The following is a 15,735-nucleotide window of genomic DNA, read 5'->3' as shown; positions in this document are numbered from 1 at the left end:
TATAATTATTGAACACCAATTAAACTTTTCTATCTATTCTCAAATATAGAAAGACACATTCATATTGGCACTATCTGCTATAATGAATTTATTATTAACAAATTGCTGAATTATTTTACTGGGAGTACAGCCTTTTGGATCAGGTCACAGATACAATGGAATGATCAAAATCTTTTAACTGTGGTGGTCACAACTCAGACAAGGCTTTCATATCTTTACACTTCAAAATTTTCATACAAGAATTTTGAAAAGGGAAGGTAGAACAGAATCCATCTGTTCTGTACCATTTCACCTGTACTCTAACATTTCTATAAAACTCAAACACAGTCATAAAAACAATGTTTTTTTTTGCTTCATCTCATACAGTAAATGTTTCTCTAAATTTCTACACAAAATCTTGAGATCATCTGTTCCAGTGTTTCTTTAACTTTTATGGACAGATTATGTATTCCCCTACTTTTGTAACTTGATAATTTACAAAATAACAAATAGAATTAAACCTTGGGGGTTTTGTTATTACTTCCCTTTTTTTCCCTCCCTGATTTTATTTGGTGCATGTGCACAAACACAAAATTAATTGAACGGTTCGTGACGTCTTACTATTTCCATCAATGCATAGATTATAGGTTGAAAAACACTCATTTTGACTACCCCATTGAACAAAACACTGAGATCAATTTTTCACATCATTGCAGCAGTTTAAAATATAACACTACTGGCACAAACAGAATTACAGGAGAAAATAAAGGACTTTATTAAGAATTGCCTTGCTTCACAAACTACTCTACCATTTTGGCTCACTCCATATAAAGACTTCAGAGCAGGCAGAGGTGGACCATATTCCTTACTCCTTACTTACATTCTTTATTCATTAATTTGCTGATGACAGTATCAACTCATTCTAAAAGACATAAAGTTGGTTTCCACATTGAAATTTGATACTTAATAGCCCTTCTGCTATTTTTATCCTCCAATTATAACCCTGAATATACTTGCTATCACTAAAAATACAATACTTTTTAATCTTGTTACATTCTTGGCCTTTGTGACTTGGCATTGAGTTCCATGGTCTAATTACAAGTTTTATATGTAGAGGTAATTACAGGTTGGGTTTGCTTGGGTTTTTTTTTTCAGTTTTGAAAGTTACCTTTTAATTCTCCTTGATGTTCCTCAGCTCATGTTAAATGAGAGAGAACACAGTCATCTGATCTATGGTACCTAGACCATCATTTTACTGTATCCCCTTTCTTGATCTTCCCTCTAAAGTGAAAAAAAGGCTTAATCTTTCAAAAGAGGGGCTCTTTTTTCATAGCCTCAGTCATTCTCATTACCTTTCCTTTATCCCACTTTAGTCCTTCAATACATTTTTTGAAATAGGGAAAACAACTGCTGAAATCGTGCAATCTGTACTTTGTACTGAATACAAAGTGCAACCTGCATAACAGTGGAAGATGAGGTCCTGAGAACTCAGTTCTGTGCAGAGCCATGCTTTTTGAATCATAAATATTAATGCTCCAGAGACTTTCCAGTCCGACTTCATTTGACATGTCATGGTATCTAATGCAAATTGTACCACAAATCTGTAAATTCTTTTTGCACATAAGCATATCTTCTTGCATTATTTTAAATCCAGCTTCAATACCAGGTCTTCAATTACCAGAGAATTACATCCACAGTAAGGCTCTGTTACCCACCTGTACTTTTCTAGAGTTTGTAGTTTTCTCTCAGTTCCCAGCCTGGGAAACTCTTCCTGTGTGAGACTTAAAGAGCTAGCAAATACCAGGCAGGGAAAAAAAAAATTGTAGATACTTATAGACTGTTAGAGTAAGAGGTTAACTCTTAAACTTCTATCAAATAAACAAAGCAGATTGAGCTACTAGAGCATCATGTTTTAAGATACCAGTCCTAAACTTTGTATTCTCTGTGAAAGCCTTTTCAGTTTTTCAAACTTTTAGCAGTACCTTAATACTAGTCTTACTAATGTTTGTGGTAGGAGTCAACTTTGACTGAATAGATTCCGTGCATTGATTTATAAAGGGGAAAGAATGTACCCTATGTGGAAATGTACGGTCTGTTACTGATGTAGTTGTCAACATCTTTCCGTTGAATATGAGTCAGCAGTGTCCTGGCAGCCAGGAGGGCCAAGCATGTCCTGGGATGCATCAGGCACAGCATCGCCAGCCGGGCAAGGGAAGGGATTGTCTCACTCTGCTCTGCACTGAGGCAGCCTCACCTCCAGTGCTGGGGGCAGCTTTGGGTTCCACAACATGAAAAAGGCATTAAGCTATTAGAGACTGTCCAAAGGAAGCCATATGAGGAGCAGCTGAGGTCACTCAGTCTTTTCAGCCCAGAGGAGACTGAGGGGTGACCTCACTGCAGTCTACAACATCCTCATGAGGGGAAGAGGAGGGACAGCCACTGATCTCATGACTCTTACGACCCATGACAGGACTTGAGAAAACGAAGTGAAGCTGAGTCAGGGACAGTTTAGGTTGGCTATCAGGAAAAGGCTTTTCACCCAAAGGGTGGTTGAGCACTGAACAGGCTCCCCAGGGAAGTGGTCACAGCACCAGACTGACAGAGTACAAGAAGCATTTGAACAACACTTTCAGGCATATGGTGTGAGTTTTGGGAGTTCTGTGCAGGGCCAGATGAATATCCTGATGGATCCCTTTCACATCAGTATATTCTATGATTCTATGATTCTCTAATCATTCATTATTCCAACAACATATTCTTAAATGCAAACAAATAAAGAGAAGTTGTGGCTTCAGAAGACACACTGGTGAAAAGGAAATTACAGGAGTTGCTGAAAGAAGTGGCCTAACAACTGATCTGCGAGACCTGGTGGAGTCAGTCATATCCCTTACACATCCTAATTTGCAAGCAAACAGGCAGATATAGCAGAAACCTTCCTTTACAGCACAGGAAGGCTGACCTCAACAACAAGAAAACAGCATATGGGAGGTGGAGGAGGGGACACAATGAGTAGGAATACAGGAGCATTGCCTGAGTGTGCAGGGATGGAATTAGAGGGTCAATGCTTATGTGCAGCTAAAATTGATGAAGGGTGTCATGGGTAAGGACGCTTTTGCAGCAAAAATGGGAGACAGTAAAATCTAAGCCTGCTGCTGAATACAGCAGGTGACCTTGTGACACAGCACACGGGTATTCATTTTACTTGTTTCTACTGGCATGGTCTGCTCTCACTCATCCCAAGGTTCAATGTCAAGTATCAAGGATCAAGTCAGGGTCTAATTAAACAAGCCAGAAATGTCATATAAGTCCATGGGATTGGACAGGATACATCTGAGAGTACTAAGAGGGCCAGCAAAAGTCATTGGAAGGGCACTCTCTGTCCCTTGTGAAAGGTCACAGTGATCAGAGGAGGTTTCCAAAAACTATAAAAATGTTACATCTGTCTTAGGAAATTGCAGGAAGGAAGATCTGGGTGATGAAAGGCTGATCAACCTTCTCTCAGTTGCTGGGAAAATTACAGAGCAAATATTCATGGAAATCATTTCTATTACCACAACAGCAAAAATGTTATTGAGAACAGTCATCTTGAATTTCTCAAGGACAAACTGTGTTCAGTCACTGTGATTGTCTTCTACAATTACATTACAGGCTTCTCTGGGTGAGATTAGAGTAGGTGTTGCTCCCCTTGTCTTGAGCCAGAACTTTGATAGTTCTTCAGCATCTGCAGGCAATTTGGGAAGACATAGGTGCACTACAAAGTGCATTAAAAACTGACCAAGTATTGGGCCTCAAAGGGTAATTAGTTTCAAGTCCAATTAGCAGCTGATTCCAAGGGATGTTTCTTGGGATCAACAAAATGGCTGATAGTATTTAACTTTCTCATCCATGACCTTTAGAAATACATGGTGACACCAAATCAAAGGGGGGTTGGTATACTGGAGGGTACAGCTGCTATTCAGACCTCAACTAGCTGAATAAATGTATAACAAATACATCTGTATTGAACTTCCAAAAACAAGAATGCCAAGGTCCCACATCTGGGACAGGATATACTTAGGGAGAAGTGCAGGCTGGAACTAACTGTTCCACAGGAGAAGACCCAGCGGAGCACAAACCAACAAAGTCAGCAGTGTGTGCCTGCAGTAATGAACACTGACCACATCTTGGAGTGTGTTAGTAAGACCACAACCAGCAGGTCAAGGGACATGATTATTTGACCTCTCCTCAGCACAGATGAAGCCACATCTAGGGCACTGTGTTCGGTTTGTTCTCTTGCCAAATAAAAGATAGACTGAAGAGAATCAAGTGAAGAGTTATTAAGGGAACTAGGAACTCTGACATATAGGGAGGTTGAGGGATCTAGGAATACCAATATTCTTATAAGTTTAATGGACATTTACTGCCAGAGCATTCTTAGCAGCATTCCTTATGGTCACATTATGAGAACAGATGCCTTTTGGTAGTCCCATCCAGAAGACCTACAACAGCTATAAGTATATATTAGAGCCCATTAATGTTGCTGGTGTAGTTCTTGATGATGTGCCACAGCAAACTTTAAGCTGAGCTCCACACAGACATTAAAAGGTAGCCTCAAGGTAGTACTGTTCTGCAAGCAGAAACTCCCATGCATCTTTCGTGTTTCTGTGCCTGACAAACTCACTCCTGCTCAGGGATTGTTGCACAGAAAAATGAATTCTAAATCAAACTGGCATCCTAGCCATGAATGATTTTCCATTTATAGCTGCAAAGCCACTGTTAAAGTGGCCAAAACTAGGTTATAAAATATTTCTGCACTATAATTGTTTAGGACCACTGAACTGCATGTTCCAAGCCAGATCAAAAGAAGCACCACAAACCCATGAAAGGCTTAAGTGTAAAGACAGGGTAAATTCCATGTCTGGGATCCATCTGTAATTCTGTCAAACCAAGAGCTCTTGTAGCTGTATACAAATTAAATGTCTGTCTGCCAAAATTAAGTGAATGAAGAACAAATACCCCCTTATCACCTTTTTTTTTTTAACAGTAACTACCCTGTTTTCTTTAATATTAAATGTATAATAACCTCCCTTTTACAGAATACAAATCAGATTGGGAGTTACACCAAAGCCAGGATTGATCCCAGAATTTTTAGACTACCATTTTGCTACAAACATAGATGTGTAAAGGTATGCCATGCTTTTTTGACAGCTGACACAGCTGAAGAGGATGTAGCTTAAATGAAACAGGATTTTGAGGGAACTGTATTGTTTCCTGAACAGGTTCAGTGCAAGCATATCACTGATTTACTATACATTGGCCAGACACAGAGATGAATTTAAGAAATTCCAAATATAGTTGGAATGACAAGGCCTGATGTTTTTACATTTGCAGACTAGTGATACATGCATGATTTTTCATGCCTGGTCATGTAAAAAAAACCCAGGAATTAGTGACAATTTGCAGTGTTAATTCCCTAAATACTTAGCACTTACACATATTAACTTTTATTAATGTGATTTGAGACAGCCAAAATGCAGGATCTAACACAAACTAAAAAGGAAAAAAATTAACCCCCCCCCCCATTTTTTTACTGCTCTATCTCATAAATCCAAATAATTAGCTTTAAGGAAAAAATGTCCATAAACATGAAACCTCCTGAATTCTTCAGCTGCTCAATAAACTCAATGGTTTATTTTGGAGCCTCTGCAAATTGGTCTGTGTAAGAAGTAGTAACTTTTATAGCCCAACTGATCTATCTTCAAAAAATACACTGGGGGACATGAAGGGTTGAAACCGTGTCTGAAAACTTGACCTTTACATCAGCTGGTCTAATCTAATAAAAGATATTACCTCTCCCTAGAAGCCCTTGCTTTGTTTATGGGCACGACGGCCCGGGATTACAGCAGTGCTATTATCAGACAATGTCAAATGCGAGGCTCTCTCCCGGAGCAGGGTGGGAGGGGCTGCCAGAAACGCCTGCACGTCAGGGATCCCCGCGGAGCACCGGGACCTCCAGCTCCGCTGCCGCTCAGTGCCACGCACCGGGCCGCGCTGGGTGACAGGGCGGCTGTGACAGGGCGGCTGTGACAGGGCAATTGTGACAGGGCGCGGAGGAGCGGCCGCCCGGCTGTCTGCAAACGGCGGGCTGCTCCCCGGCTGAGCGCCAGCCCTGGGAGCGCATCTGGGCTGGGCTCTAAGTAGCTGCTGGAGCAGTTATTAGGATAATGTTGCCCACCCAGCACCGCACTCATTAATTTCTAAGGCAGCGGCCCACAGCTTTGCTGGACAGACACTCGGCAAGATCTCCTGGATGCCCTCGGGCTTGTCCCTCCGCCAACTGTCTGTGTCTCCCCTCAGAAGAGGCCGGAGCCGCCGCCCTGTCACCGGCAGCGCCCCGACGGCGGTGCCCGGCCTGCCGCAGCCTCAGGGCACAGGGACCCCCGAGCCCGCCGGACGGGACGCGCGCCCATTCCTGTTGATGCAGCGCCCCCTGCGGGGCGGGGCGGGGCGGGCGGCGGCAGCGCCGGCAAGCGGAGCAGCTCCGTGCCCTCTCCCGGCGCGGCGCCTCGGCGGGGCGGGAAGGGGAGGGAAGCCCTCAGCTCCTCCGAGCCGCGCCGCCAGGACTCCGGCGCCCGCCGTCGCGCCGCACCGGCCCCGCGGGGCTTCCGCACAGAGGAGGTGACTGACAGAGGCAGGCGAGGAGGGCAGGCGCCGGCGTTCCCCCGTGCTGGCACAGTGCCCAACTGCGCCGAGAAGAAGGGGCAGCGCCGGGAAGGAGGAGGAATCGCCGCTGAGGGCGAGGGAGCGCGCCGCGTGCTCACTGGGGAACACCGGCTGGCTAAACGAGCGGGCTCCGAAACAGTGCGCTCGGGCTGCCCGCGCCGCAGGCGGACTCCGCGAAGCCGCGGCCCGCCGTGCCCCCGCGCTGCTGGCGCCCCGCCTCCGCGCAGCCCTGGCCGCGGCGGCTCGGAGAGACCTTCCCGCAGCCCGGGGCGGGGCGGGCACGGCACTCCGCGGCATTCCCGCCCTGCCGCCCCCTGGCCGCGCGCCGCCGCATGCAAATGAGGGCTCTCCTCATTGGGCCGCACCGGGAGCTCTTTGAAAGGGCGTCCGGCGATTGGCCACGCGGCAGCGTTAACGCACACGGGAGAATCTCCCCCCCGCCCTTTTTTTTTTTTTTTTTCCGCTAATGGGTGATACGTTCCTCTCAGACGGTGTGTAACTCTGCGCGCCGGTTACTACTAACAAGTAGTTCCCAGTCCCCCGCCCTCCCCGTGCCCGCCCGTGCGGTGGGGCGGGACAGGGCGCTGCAGTCGCGGCCACCGCCCCGCGAGGGCTCCGGCGCAGAGGGGAGGGGGCAGTGGGGGTGGCGGGGAGAGGTGTTTCCCCCTCCCCCGCGGAGGGATATCCTTGGCGCGCTCGCCGCACTCTGCCCGCACCAAAATATTGGGAGTTAAGAGGCGGCTCGGCGGCGCCGCCGGCTCAGAAGCGCGCGGGCAGCTCGGCGGCGGCGCGGTAGGTCCTGCGGCCGCCACGGCTCCACTGCGGCGCCCAGCCCGCTCCTGCCGCCGCGGCCCCCGCAGGGGCGGGCTCCACGCGCGGACCCGAAACCTTCGGACTCGTCTGCCTCCGCGGAGGACTCTAGTTTTGCTTGCGTCTGCCTGCGCCCCGAGCGGCTTTCTCCGGGTGTAAGAAGGAACGCGGGAGCGGCACGCTCGCTGACTGCGTTTCTCCGGAAGACTTGCTGTGACCGACGCCTGGACTGCTGCAGGCGGGGACCCTCAAGGACTGCGTGGGTTCCCACTCCTGGCCGAAGAAGAAGCCGCGCAGAAGATTTCGGCGGCCCGCCGCCCTCCGCCGGCTCCGGAGAGAGGAGAGCCGCGCCGAGCGCCGAGCCGGGAGGACGCCGGCGGAGCCACCGCGGGGGACTCGACGTTTTGCCCTCCTCGGAAGATGTTGCTCTCCAAGTTCGGATCGCTGGCGCACATCTGCAGCCCCAGCATGGACCACTTGCCGGTGAAGATCCTCCAGCCAGGTACGGGGCTGGGGTGTCCCCTGCCAGCGCCGCGCCGGCGGGTGCGGACCGACCCTGCGTTACCGGGGTGTCACGGTCAGCGTCTCGCAGCTCCTGGAGCTGCGTTCGTTTTCTTCGATTTTTATTTTTTTATTAATTGAAGAAGATAATTTATTTTTAAGAATTAAAGCCTTGGTTGGAATCAGGACAGCGCATACACTATGCGTCCCCCGAGCAGAGATTCGTGGGCATACTATCATTTTTTTTATTATTATACTTTTTTCGTATTATATTTTTTATTATTATTAATTTGGGCGGTGCGGCTGCGGACACTAACGCGGGTGTTTCCCTCTCGTTTCTGCAGTGAAAGTGGAGAAGGAGCCTTTTGATAAAGTCTACCAGGTGGGCTCCGTGCTGGGCAGCGGTGGCTTCGGCACCGTGTACGCGGGGAGCAGGATCGCCGACGGGCTGCCGGTGAGTCGCGGGGCGCCCGGGCGGGGGCGGCGGGCGGGAGCGTGGCGCGGGAATCCGCGGGCGCGGGAAGCGGCGGGCGCGGCCGGCCCGGCCCTCAGCGGCGGGGCGCAGGCTGAGCCCGCCCCGCCGCTCACGGCGCCTCCTTTCTCCGCTCTCCGCAGGTCGCCGTGAAGCATGTGGTGAAGGAGCGGGTGACCGAGTGGGGCACGATTGTAAGTACCCGGCGGGGCTTCGGGGGTGCCGCGGGGTTCCGCCGCGGCGGGGCCATTGTGTGGGCGGCGAGGCCCGCCCCGCTGGCGCGGCCTCTGCGTCGGGAGGGAATTTGGCGGGGGTTCGCCGCCGCAGCGCCGCGCCCGCCCCTCGGACTGCGGCAGCGGCGGAGGGGGCCCGCCGGCCGCGCCCTCCTCCCCGCCCTGCACGCCCTCCTCCCTCCCCTCCCCGCCTCCCTCCCCTCGGCGAGGGGGTGCCCCGGGCCGCGCCGCCCCGCGCTGACCCGAGCCCCCCTCTCTGCTCAGAGCGGCGTCATGGTGCCCCTGGAGATCGTCCTTCTCAAGAAAGTGGGCTCCGGCTTCAGAGGGGTCATCAAGCTGCTGGACTGGTACGAGCGGTCCGACGGGTACCTGATCATCATGGAGCGGCCCGAGCTGGTGAAGGACCTGTTCGACTTCATCACGGAGAAAGGCGCCCTGGACGAGGAGACGGCCCGCGGGTTCTTCCGGCAGGTGCTGGAGGCGGTGCGCCACTGCTACGGCTGCGGCGTGGTGCACCGGGACATCAAGGACGAGAACCTGCTGGTTGACCTCCGCACGGGCGAGCTGAAACTCATTGATTTTGGCTCAGGGGCCCTCCTCAAGGACACAGTCTATACCGATTTCGATGGTACGTGCCCCCCGCCCTTCCCGTGCCCCACCCGGGATGGTGGCCTCCCTAGAGCGGCCACTTAGTCCTTCCGAGTGACCAGCAGCAGCAAGCAGAGCCCCTGATGCGGGGGTTCATATCAGGTCTATCGGTAATAGAAACCTATGGACCCGAAGCAGCTTAGGGGTGTTCAGTTGCGTAGGAAAGAAGCCATTCCAGGCAGTGACGCAGCAGTTTATGTTTCCCCGTCTTGGAAAAAGCGGGTTTTTTTTCCTAGAGGGCGATCTGTTTACATGGAGGTTTTGCCAGTGTCGGATGTTTCCATGTGTGGATATGCAGTTTTTATATGCGGTGCTTTTTTTAACTCGGAGTGGTACCACCCCCGCTCCCATTCTGCCAGTGTCCTGGAAATCCCGCATTGCAGATTTTAAAGTGATGGGGATAAATGCACTCCCTCGAAATTACTTGCTGCAGGGACCGGGGTCGATGCTTTAGAGGTGCGAAAGCTGAACATAAGCCAGCATGCGACCAGAGGGAGCATTTCCCCCTGTCCTTGGAGTGTGACTGATGTAACCGGGGTCTCGCTCCCCCCCTCCCCCAGCTGCCGCACTCACATCTGTTTGTTGTGAAACCCGAAGCCCTGCCGCACGTGACTCACAGCATCACGAATTCTCCGTTTTGTTTGGTATCCAAGGAGCCCTCGGGCACTGGAGGGAGGGGAAGGGGGGCGGGTTGGGAAAAGCTGCCGCATAGAAGCCCCCGGGGGGGCCTTAAAAACATAGAAATCGTAAGCGGCCCTATTTTGTTTACTGCCCTGTGGAATTGGATAAAGCAGATTAGCCCTGTGTAATGCGGGCAGACCTGAGTTTCACCTTCTTGTCGCCCTCTCCTCCTCCCCGCCAGCCCCCTTTGTCCTTTTGTGTCTATTTTTGGTGTGATGCAGCAGACGCCACGTGGTCAGTGAAAGGGAGCTCGCCTCAGTAAACAGTCAGCTGATGGGGCTGTGTTATTCGTTGCAATAACATAGCACAACCGGATGGGCCAAGTCTGTTGATGGTGTAACCCCGCAGATGACCTGAAATTACACTGCTAATGGCTTTGGCTTGTAAAAAATTTTAAAGCTGTTTAGTTTAGGTTTGTTTATGTTTTTTTAATTCCCAAATGCCAAGTTTCTGAATGTTTAGCTCTGCCAGAAGGAACTTAACAATGGGGAAGCACTTTAAACCTTTACTCTAATTGGGGGTTTTTTTTCTGCTTTCAGGAACAAGAGTATACAGCCCTCCAGAGTGGATCAGATATCACAGATACCATGGGAGGTCAGCAACAGTATGGTCTCTGGGAGTTCTGCTGTATGATATGGTTTGTGGAGACATCCCTTTCGAGCAAGATGAAGAAATCTTGAGGGGTCGACTATACTTCAGGAGAAGAATTTCACCTGGTGAGTTCTGTAGGGGTCAAGTGGGTTTTCTGATTTTGGGGTTTTTTTAATCATCCTGCACATTTGAGCTTGTGTGGGTGGATTTTTCTTATTCAGGATTGTCTTTTTTTTTTTTCTTCTTTGTTAGTCTAATGTCTTTCTTTTTTTGTTACAGAATGTCAACAGCTGATCAAATGGTGCCTTTCACTGAGGCCTTCAGACAGACCAACACTTGAGCAAATTTTTGACCATCAATGGATGCACAAATCTGAAGTAGTGAAGTCTGAGGACTGTGATATAAGGCTACGGACCCTTGATACCGATGTATCTAGCACAAGTTCAAGTAATGAGAGTCTGTGAATTACTAAGGACCTCGCACTGGGAGGGGGAGCTACAAGCAGAAAGACCACAGTGCTGCTGCCAATACATAGGAGGGGCTAGAAAAATGCATTCATTATTCTGTAGTTGAATCTTTGTCTGAGGGACTTGATTTTGTTTTCCCCCTTTGCTGGTTTCTGCTTTGGAATGAGAGATTTCCTTTGGAAACGCTGATGTTTGGGAGTTGCAGGCCAGTACTTAGTCAAAGACTGACCTTATTAAGAAAGCAGTGACCTCTTGAATACATGGTAAACTTTTTTGCTCTCATAGAGCCTGGACTAGATTTTATTTGCTTTTGAGTGCCTTTTTGAAAGCTGCTTCAGTGGGACTTTGTTTTTTGAGCTGTCTATGTCCAAAGAAGATCCAGTTCATTATAGGAATTTGCTCCCTTTAGACTCAGTGCTGGAGGAAGCAGCTCCTATGATGCATTGGAGAACCTGTTCGGTGATTGAATGAAGTAGTCCCATCCACTGGTGATGGAATACTTGAACACAGACATTTCACTCCTGCCCCCCTGCCCTTTACAAATCCAACCCACCTCTGCTGCTCAAAATATTTCCTATAGCCTGCACAGAAATATGAACAGGTATATCGGCTTCTTTATCAGAAACATTTATTCATGTTTCCTTTTATCATCTCTACCATTGGGCATGAGAAGCCCCTTTCTCAACTCCCCCCGGCCTTTTGTCACCCTGCGAGTCTTAAAGTATGTATGGGCATGTTGAATGCACAATCAATGCAATATTCAAGGACTTGTACTTTTTTTTTTCTTTTCCATACCTGTATAATGTGTTTATGTAAACTTGGTTTTTCCCATGTACTATACAGTTATTTATTGTTTGGAATTTAGAAGACCTCCCACAGTTTTTAACTGTGGCTATTTATTTGGTTAATTTATTTGGTTAGAGTTATTCAACACTGTGCTTTCCCCTCCTTCTCCCCATGGGAATTCTAGTGGTTTGCCCATGGCACTTTTTTTCTGCATTCCTGTCAACTTTTGGTTAAAAAAAAATAAAAAAAAAATTCTGACCTTACCAGTTTTTTGTTGGAAGATGGGAAATTGTTGTACAAAGTCTAGTTTAAGGGAAATAGAATGACTCTCTAAAGTTAGTCAGTATGCCTTTTGTCTGGTATTATTGTACCAGAGGTGTAAAGTAATGCTGTTTGGAAGGGTTTTAAGTTATTGACATTGTACAGTCTCCGTGCATTGGCTCTGGAAGGTAGAGTGGCAGAGTCATAAACCTTAATTTATTTTAATAGCTGTGTTTCTGTGATCTGGTTGCATTTATGCAGCTTGGATTTGGATTTTTTTCTTCTGTTTAACAGTGTGAAATGTATGGAGATCATATTTTTTATACAGGTATTTCAATTAAACTTTTTGTATATAACATTTCTGTGTTGTGTGCCTACTTTTATCTTCACTGTTACTTGTGACGAGCTGGGGAGCACATTCTGTTACCATCTAAGGCCTCCAGCAGCTGACCCAGAGTTGGTAGATGCTCTATGCCATTAAGCAGTGACCATTTTGGAACAATTAAGCAATCTCTCACCTGGACTCTATCTGCTCCTCCCATCACTGTATTTGATGTTGGACTGGGGAAGGAGTACAATACAATAGCACTAATGGCCTATATAAAAGGGAATTGGCCCTGTAATTGTGGGACTTTTACCTCTGTAAACACTGAGTATCAGTGTACTTGTCCTTGAGTATAACAAGGAAGGATTTCTGTAGCTGCTGGTGCTTACTGTTTTCACAGTTGATATGTTTACTTTCCATTATATTAGGCTTCCTTCTTCCCACTTACACCTTCCTTCTGGGTGTGGACGAGGACTTCCTCTGCCCTTACAGGAAAGCGACAGCATTCTTGGAGATCAGGGTGACTGTTTTCCTTCAACTCCCTTGTATTATCAAAAAAGACTGGTGTGTCTGTCCCTTGACAGAGTATTGGGGAGAATGTGCCATTCTCATCTGGAGCAAAGGACAAGAGAAATACCCTCAGCATTCATCTTCACAGGTTGGCAGTCAAATCCTGCAGATTAATGATTTCATCCTTGTTTCTCTGTAGCCAGAGACTGACCTGACTTGGTCTTTTTGTGGGGGTGGTAGCGATTACTAGGTTTAACTACCACAGAGGGATATATGAGGTTTATTTAAGGATGTGTTCAGTCAGTCATTAAAGGTGTTGTGTAGTTGTCACAGTAAAGGGCTAGGTTTATAATCTGTTTTATGTTATTTCCCTTTCTGGGGATCTTTCTGCCAGCTCATCAGCTATTATTTTGGTTCCCTGTGGGGAATATCTTGCTGACATCACATCAAGCTTCTGATGCTAACTAGTTTAGACTCAAAATGCCAGTGAATAGCAGGAGGTAAATCTGAAGAAAAAAAAGACCATTCTTGGTCTGTACACTTTTCTGATGGTATGGATGGAAGGTGTAAAGTTTTCTCTTGGCCCTAAAAGGAAGCTCATATTACTCTAGTTGGGAAAAAAAACTGCAGTCATTTCCATCAATTTGTTTTCTGTGTTTTCTGTTTTTATTCCTTTTCTATTTCAGATTTGTTTCTCCAGTTTTTAAATGAAAATCTGCACATATGCTAAACCTAGCCCCTGAGAAACTCAGGTGTACATGAAAATTCCTATTGTTGGAACTTTATTCAAAGAAATATAACATTCTACAGTTAAGTTTGCTTACAAAAATTACAGTGTCCTACAAGAAGAATGCTTAAAAGTGAATATTTTGAGTTTTGCTTTGGAATGAGAAATTCCTTTTTCTTAAGAGGGGAGGATTCAGGTATGCTACAGTAGAGATGATCCCAGCACCTAGTGCGCTTCTTTAGGGAAACATGTGGTCCCTGGAGAAATTCCAGTAGCTGACAGTAATTAGCATCTTCTACTCCAGCAGCTTCACATGTTCACAGCTGTTCAGAGGGATGGCAGCAGGGCTGTATGGGTGAGCTTCAAAGGGCTGCCAGAAAAGTGATTCTAAAAACACATTTGTAAAGCTATTGTTGGTTGCTGAGCTAGGGACTTTCAACATTTTCACAGGAGTTGATGTTACTTTCCTTAGCTTCACTGAGAATCAGCGTTGAAATGCTCTGTTTTGAAACATAAAAACTAGGTTTTCACCTTTTGCTACTGAGGCAAAATGCATTAAAAGGATAAAGGTCAAAAGGACACAGGCACGAGTGCTGACTCCCCTCTGGGATTAGCTCAACATAAAAGGTGCACTTTCAGTACTGCACAGGCAGCTTTGGTTGTGAAACTCCCCTGTACACTAATAGAAGCCATGTGGCTGAAACACCATATACTGAAAGTAATGATTTGTAAAAATAGCTTTTCATTACAGTTGAAAGTTGGGAAATGATGTGTTAATATAGTTCCATTAGCTGAGTGTTTCTGCCAAAATGAGCAAGTTGGTGACAGCTCTTGGTTTCTCCTGTGCTTCTATCTGGTATTAATATAATTAAATATTATTTCTCTGGGATCCTCCTCTTCATCCTCTCTCCCTAGTAGGTTGGTTTTCAATAGCGCAAAGCTTGAAAAATAAAATTCGGCAGGTTATTCAAAACACTATAATTTAAATTAGAGCCTGTTTCAACCTTGAAAAATCAATTTAGCAATACTCATACCTATGCATGTATGTGTGCTACTGGCTTCATAACAGATATTTTAAATATATTTTTATGTTGAAATATCTTTAACAACCTAGTGTTTTGAGTCATTCATATCACTAATAAAGCTCATTCCCCTGAGTGCATAAGCATGCACTCACTCTATTCTTTTCTTTTTTTCTTTTTTGTTAACTGAGCTTATATTTACTGAAGCCGCAGAACAAGAGCCTTTTGAACAAATCTAAGGATGTTAGGAAGATTGACTAGGGTGTGTTCTTACCAAACACTCATGGTTCTCTCTCAGTGGTTTACTGACCTCTGTTGGTGAAATTAAAGTACATGTTCCAAAAATGATGATGCATAAATTGGGGAGATTTTAGAGCACCACTGGCTGATATTTTTAGATATGGGTGAACATGGCTAATACTTAGTTATCCCATAATGCTTGAAAGGATACCATTAAAAAATAAAACATTTTAAATTGCTACAAATGAGAAAATAACTTTTCAATAAAAATGGGAGTGGGGATTATGTATTATATATTCAAAAGCTTATCAAATCTCGATCTGATGTTTTATTGCTAACCTGCCTAGTGTGCCCCCAGTCACCTACACAACTCTTGGCATGAGCATTTACAAGCATATTAGCCCTCATTCTTCCACTTCATTTCAGTAACCATGAGATGCACTTGTCTTCTGGAATGCAGATGGCAATAATTCTCACTGGTATAACTAGATACGAGAACATTGTGGCCCTATCAGCCTATTATTACTGGAATTTTTTCTACTAACAGCAGTGATGCTACAATTCGTAGCAGTCAAGATGGTGGCATTTTAGTTTCACTGCAATACATTTTTTGATATTGTCCCAAAATTTTCTCTGCTTGTAAATTTGCATTACTTAGTTTCATAGGAATCTGTGAATTAAAAATTTAATGTTTTTGCCTAAGGTGTTCCTTCAGGTAGCTGATTTACCAGAGACGTATTAAGCTTTGGTTATATTGCAGAACTCCTGAGCAAAGTGATA

The 15,735-nt window shown here is 46.5% G+C and overlaps 1 protein-coding gene across 1 annotated transcript; it reads left to right on the top strand.

Annotated features, from left to right (window-relative positions):
• Positions 1–7,394: 7,394 nt before the first annotated feature.
• On the top strand, positions 7,395–12,489 carry PIM3 (Pim-3 proto-oncogene, serine/threonine kinase). Its single transcript, XM_085041613.1, has 6 exons — positions 7,395–7,993; positions 8,337–8,446; positions 8,608–8,658; positions 8,962–9,325; positions 10,566–10,742; positions 10,897–12,489. The coding sequence occupies exons 1-6, from the start codon at positions 7,912–7,914 to the stop codon at positions 11,079–11,081; spliced, it is 969 nt and encodes a 322-aa protein (XP_084897739.1). The 5' UTR covers positions 7,395–7,911; the 3' UTR covers positions 11,082–12,489.
• The last annotated feature ends 3,246 nt before the right edge of the window (positions 12,490–15,735 follow it).

Source organism: Lichenostomus cassidix, chromosome 1Aa, assembly GCF_008360975.1.
Source record: "Lichenostomus cassidix isolate B80296 chromosome 1Aa, HeHo_3.0, whole genome shotgun sequence".
NCBI lineage: Eukaryota > Metazoa > Chordata > Aves > Passeriformes > Meliphagidae > Lichenostomus > Lichenostomus cassidix.
Note: the sequence above shows the minus strand (reverse complement) of the source record. Positions and strands in the feature narration are given on the sequence as shown.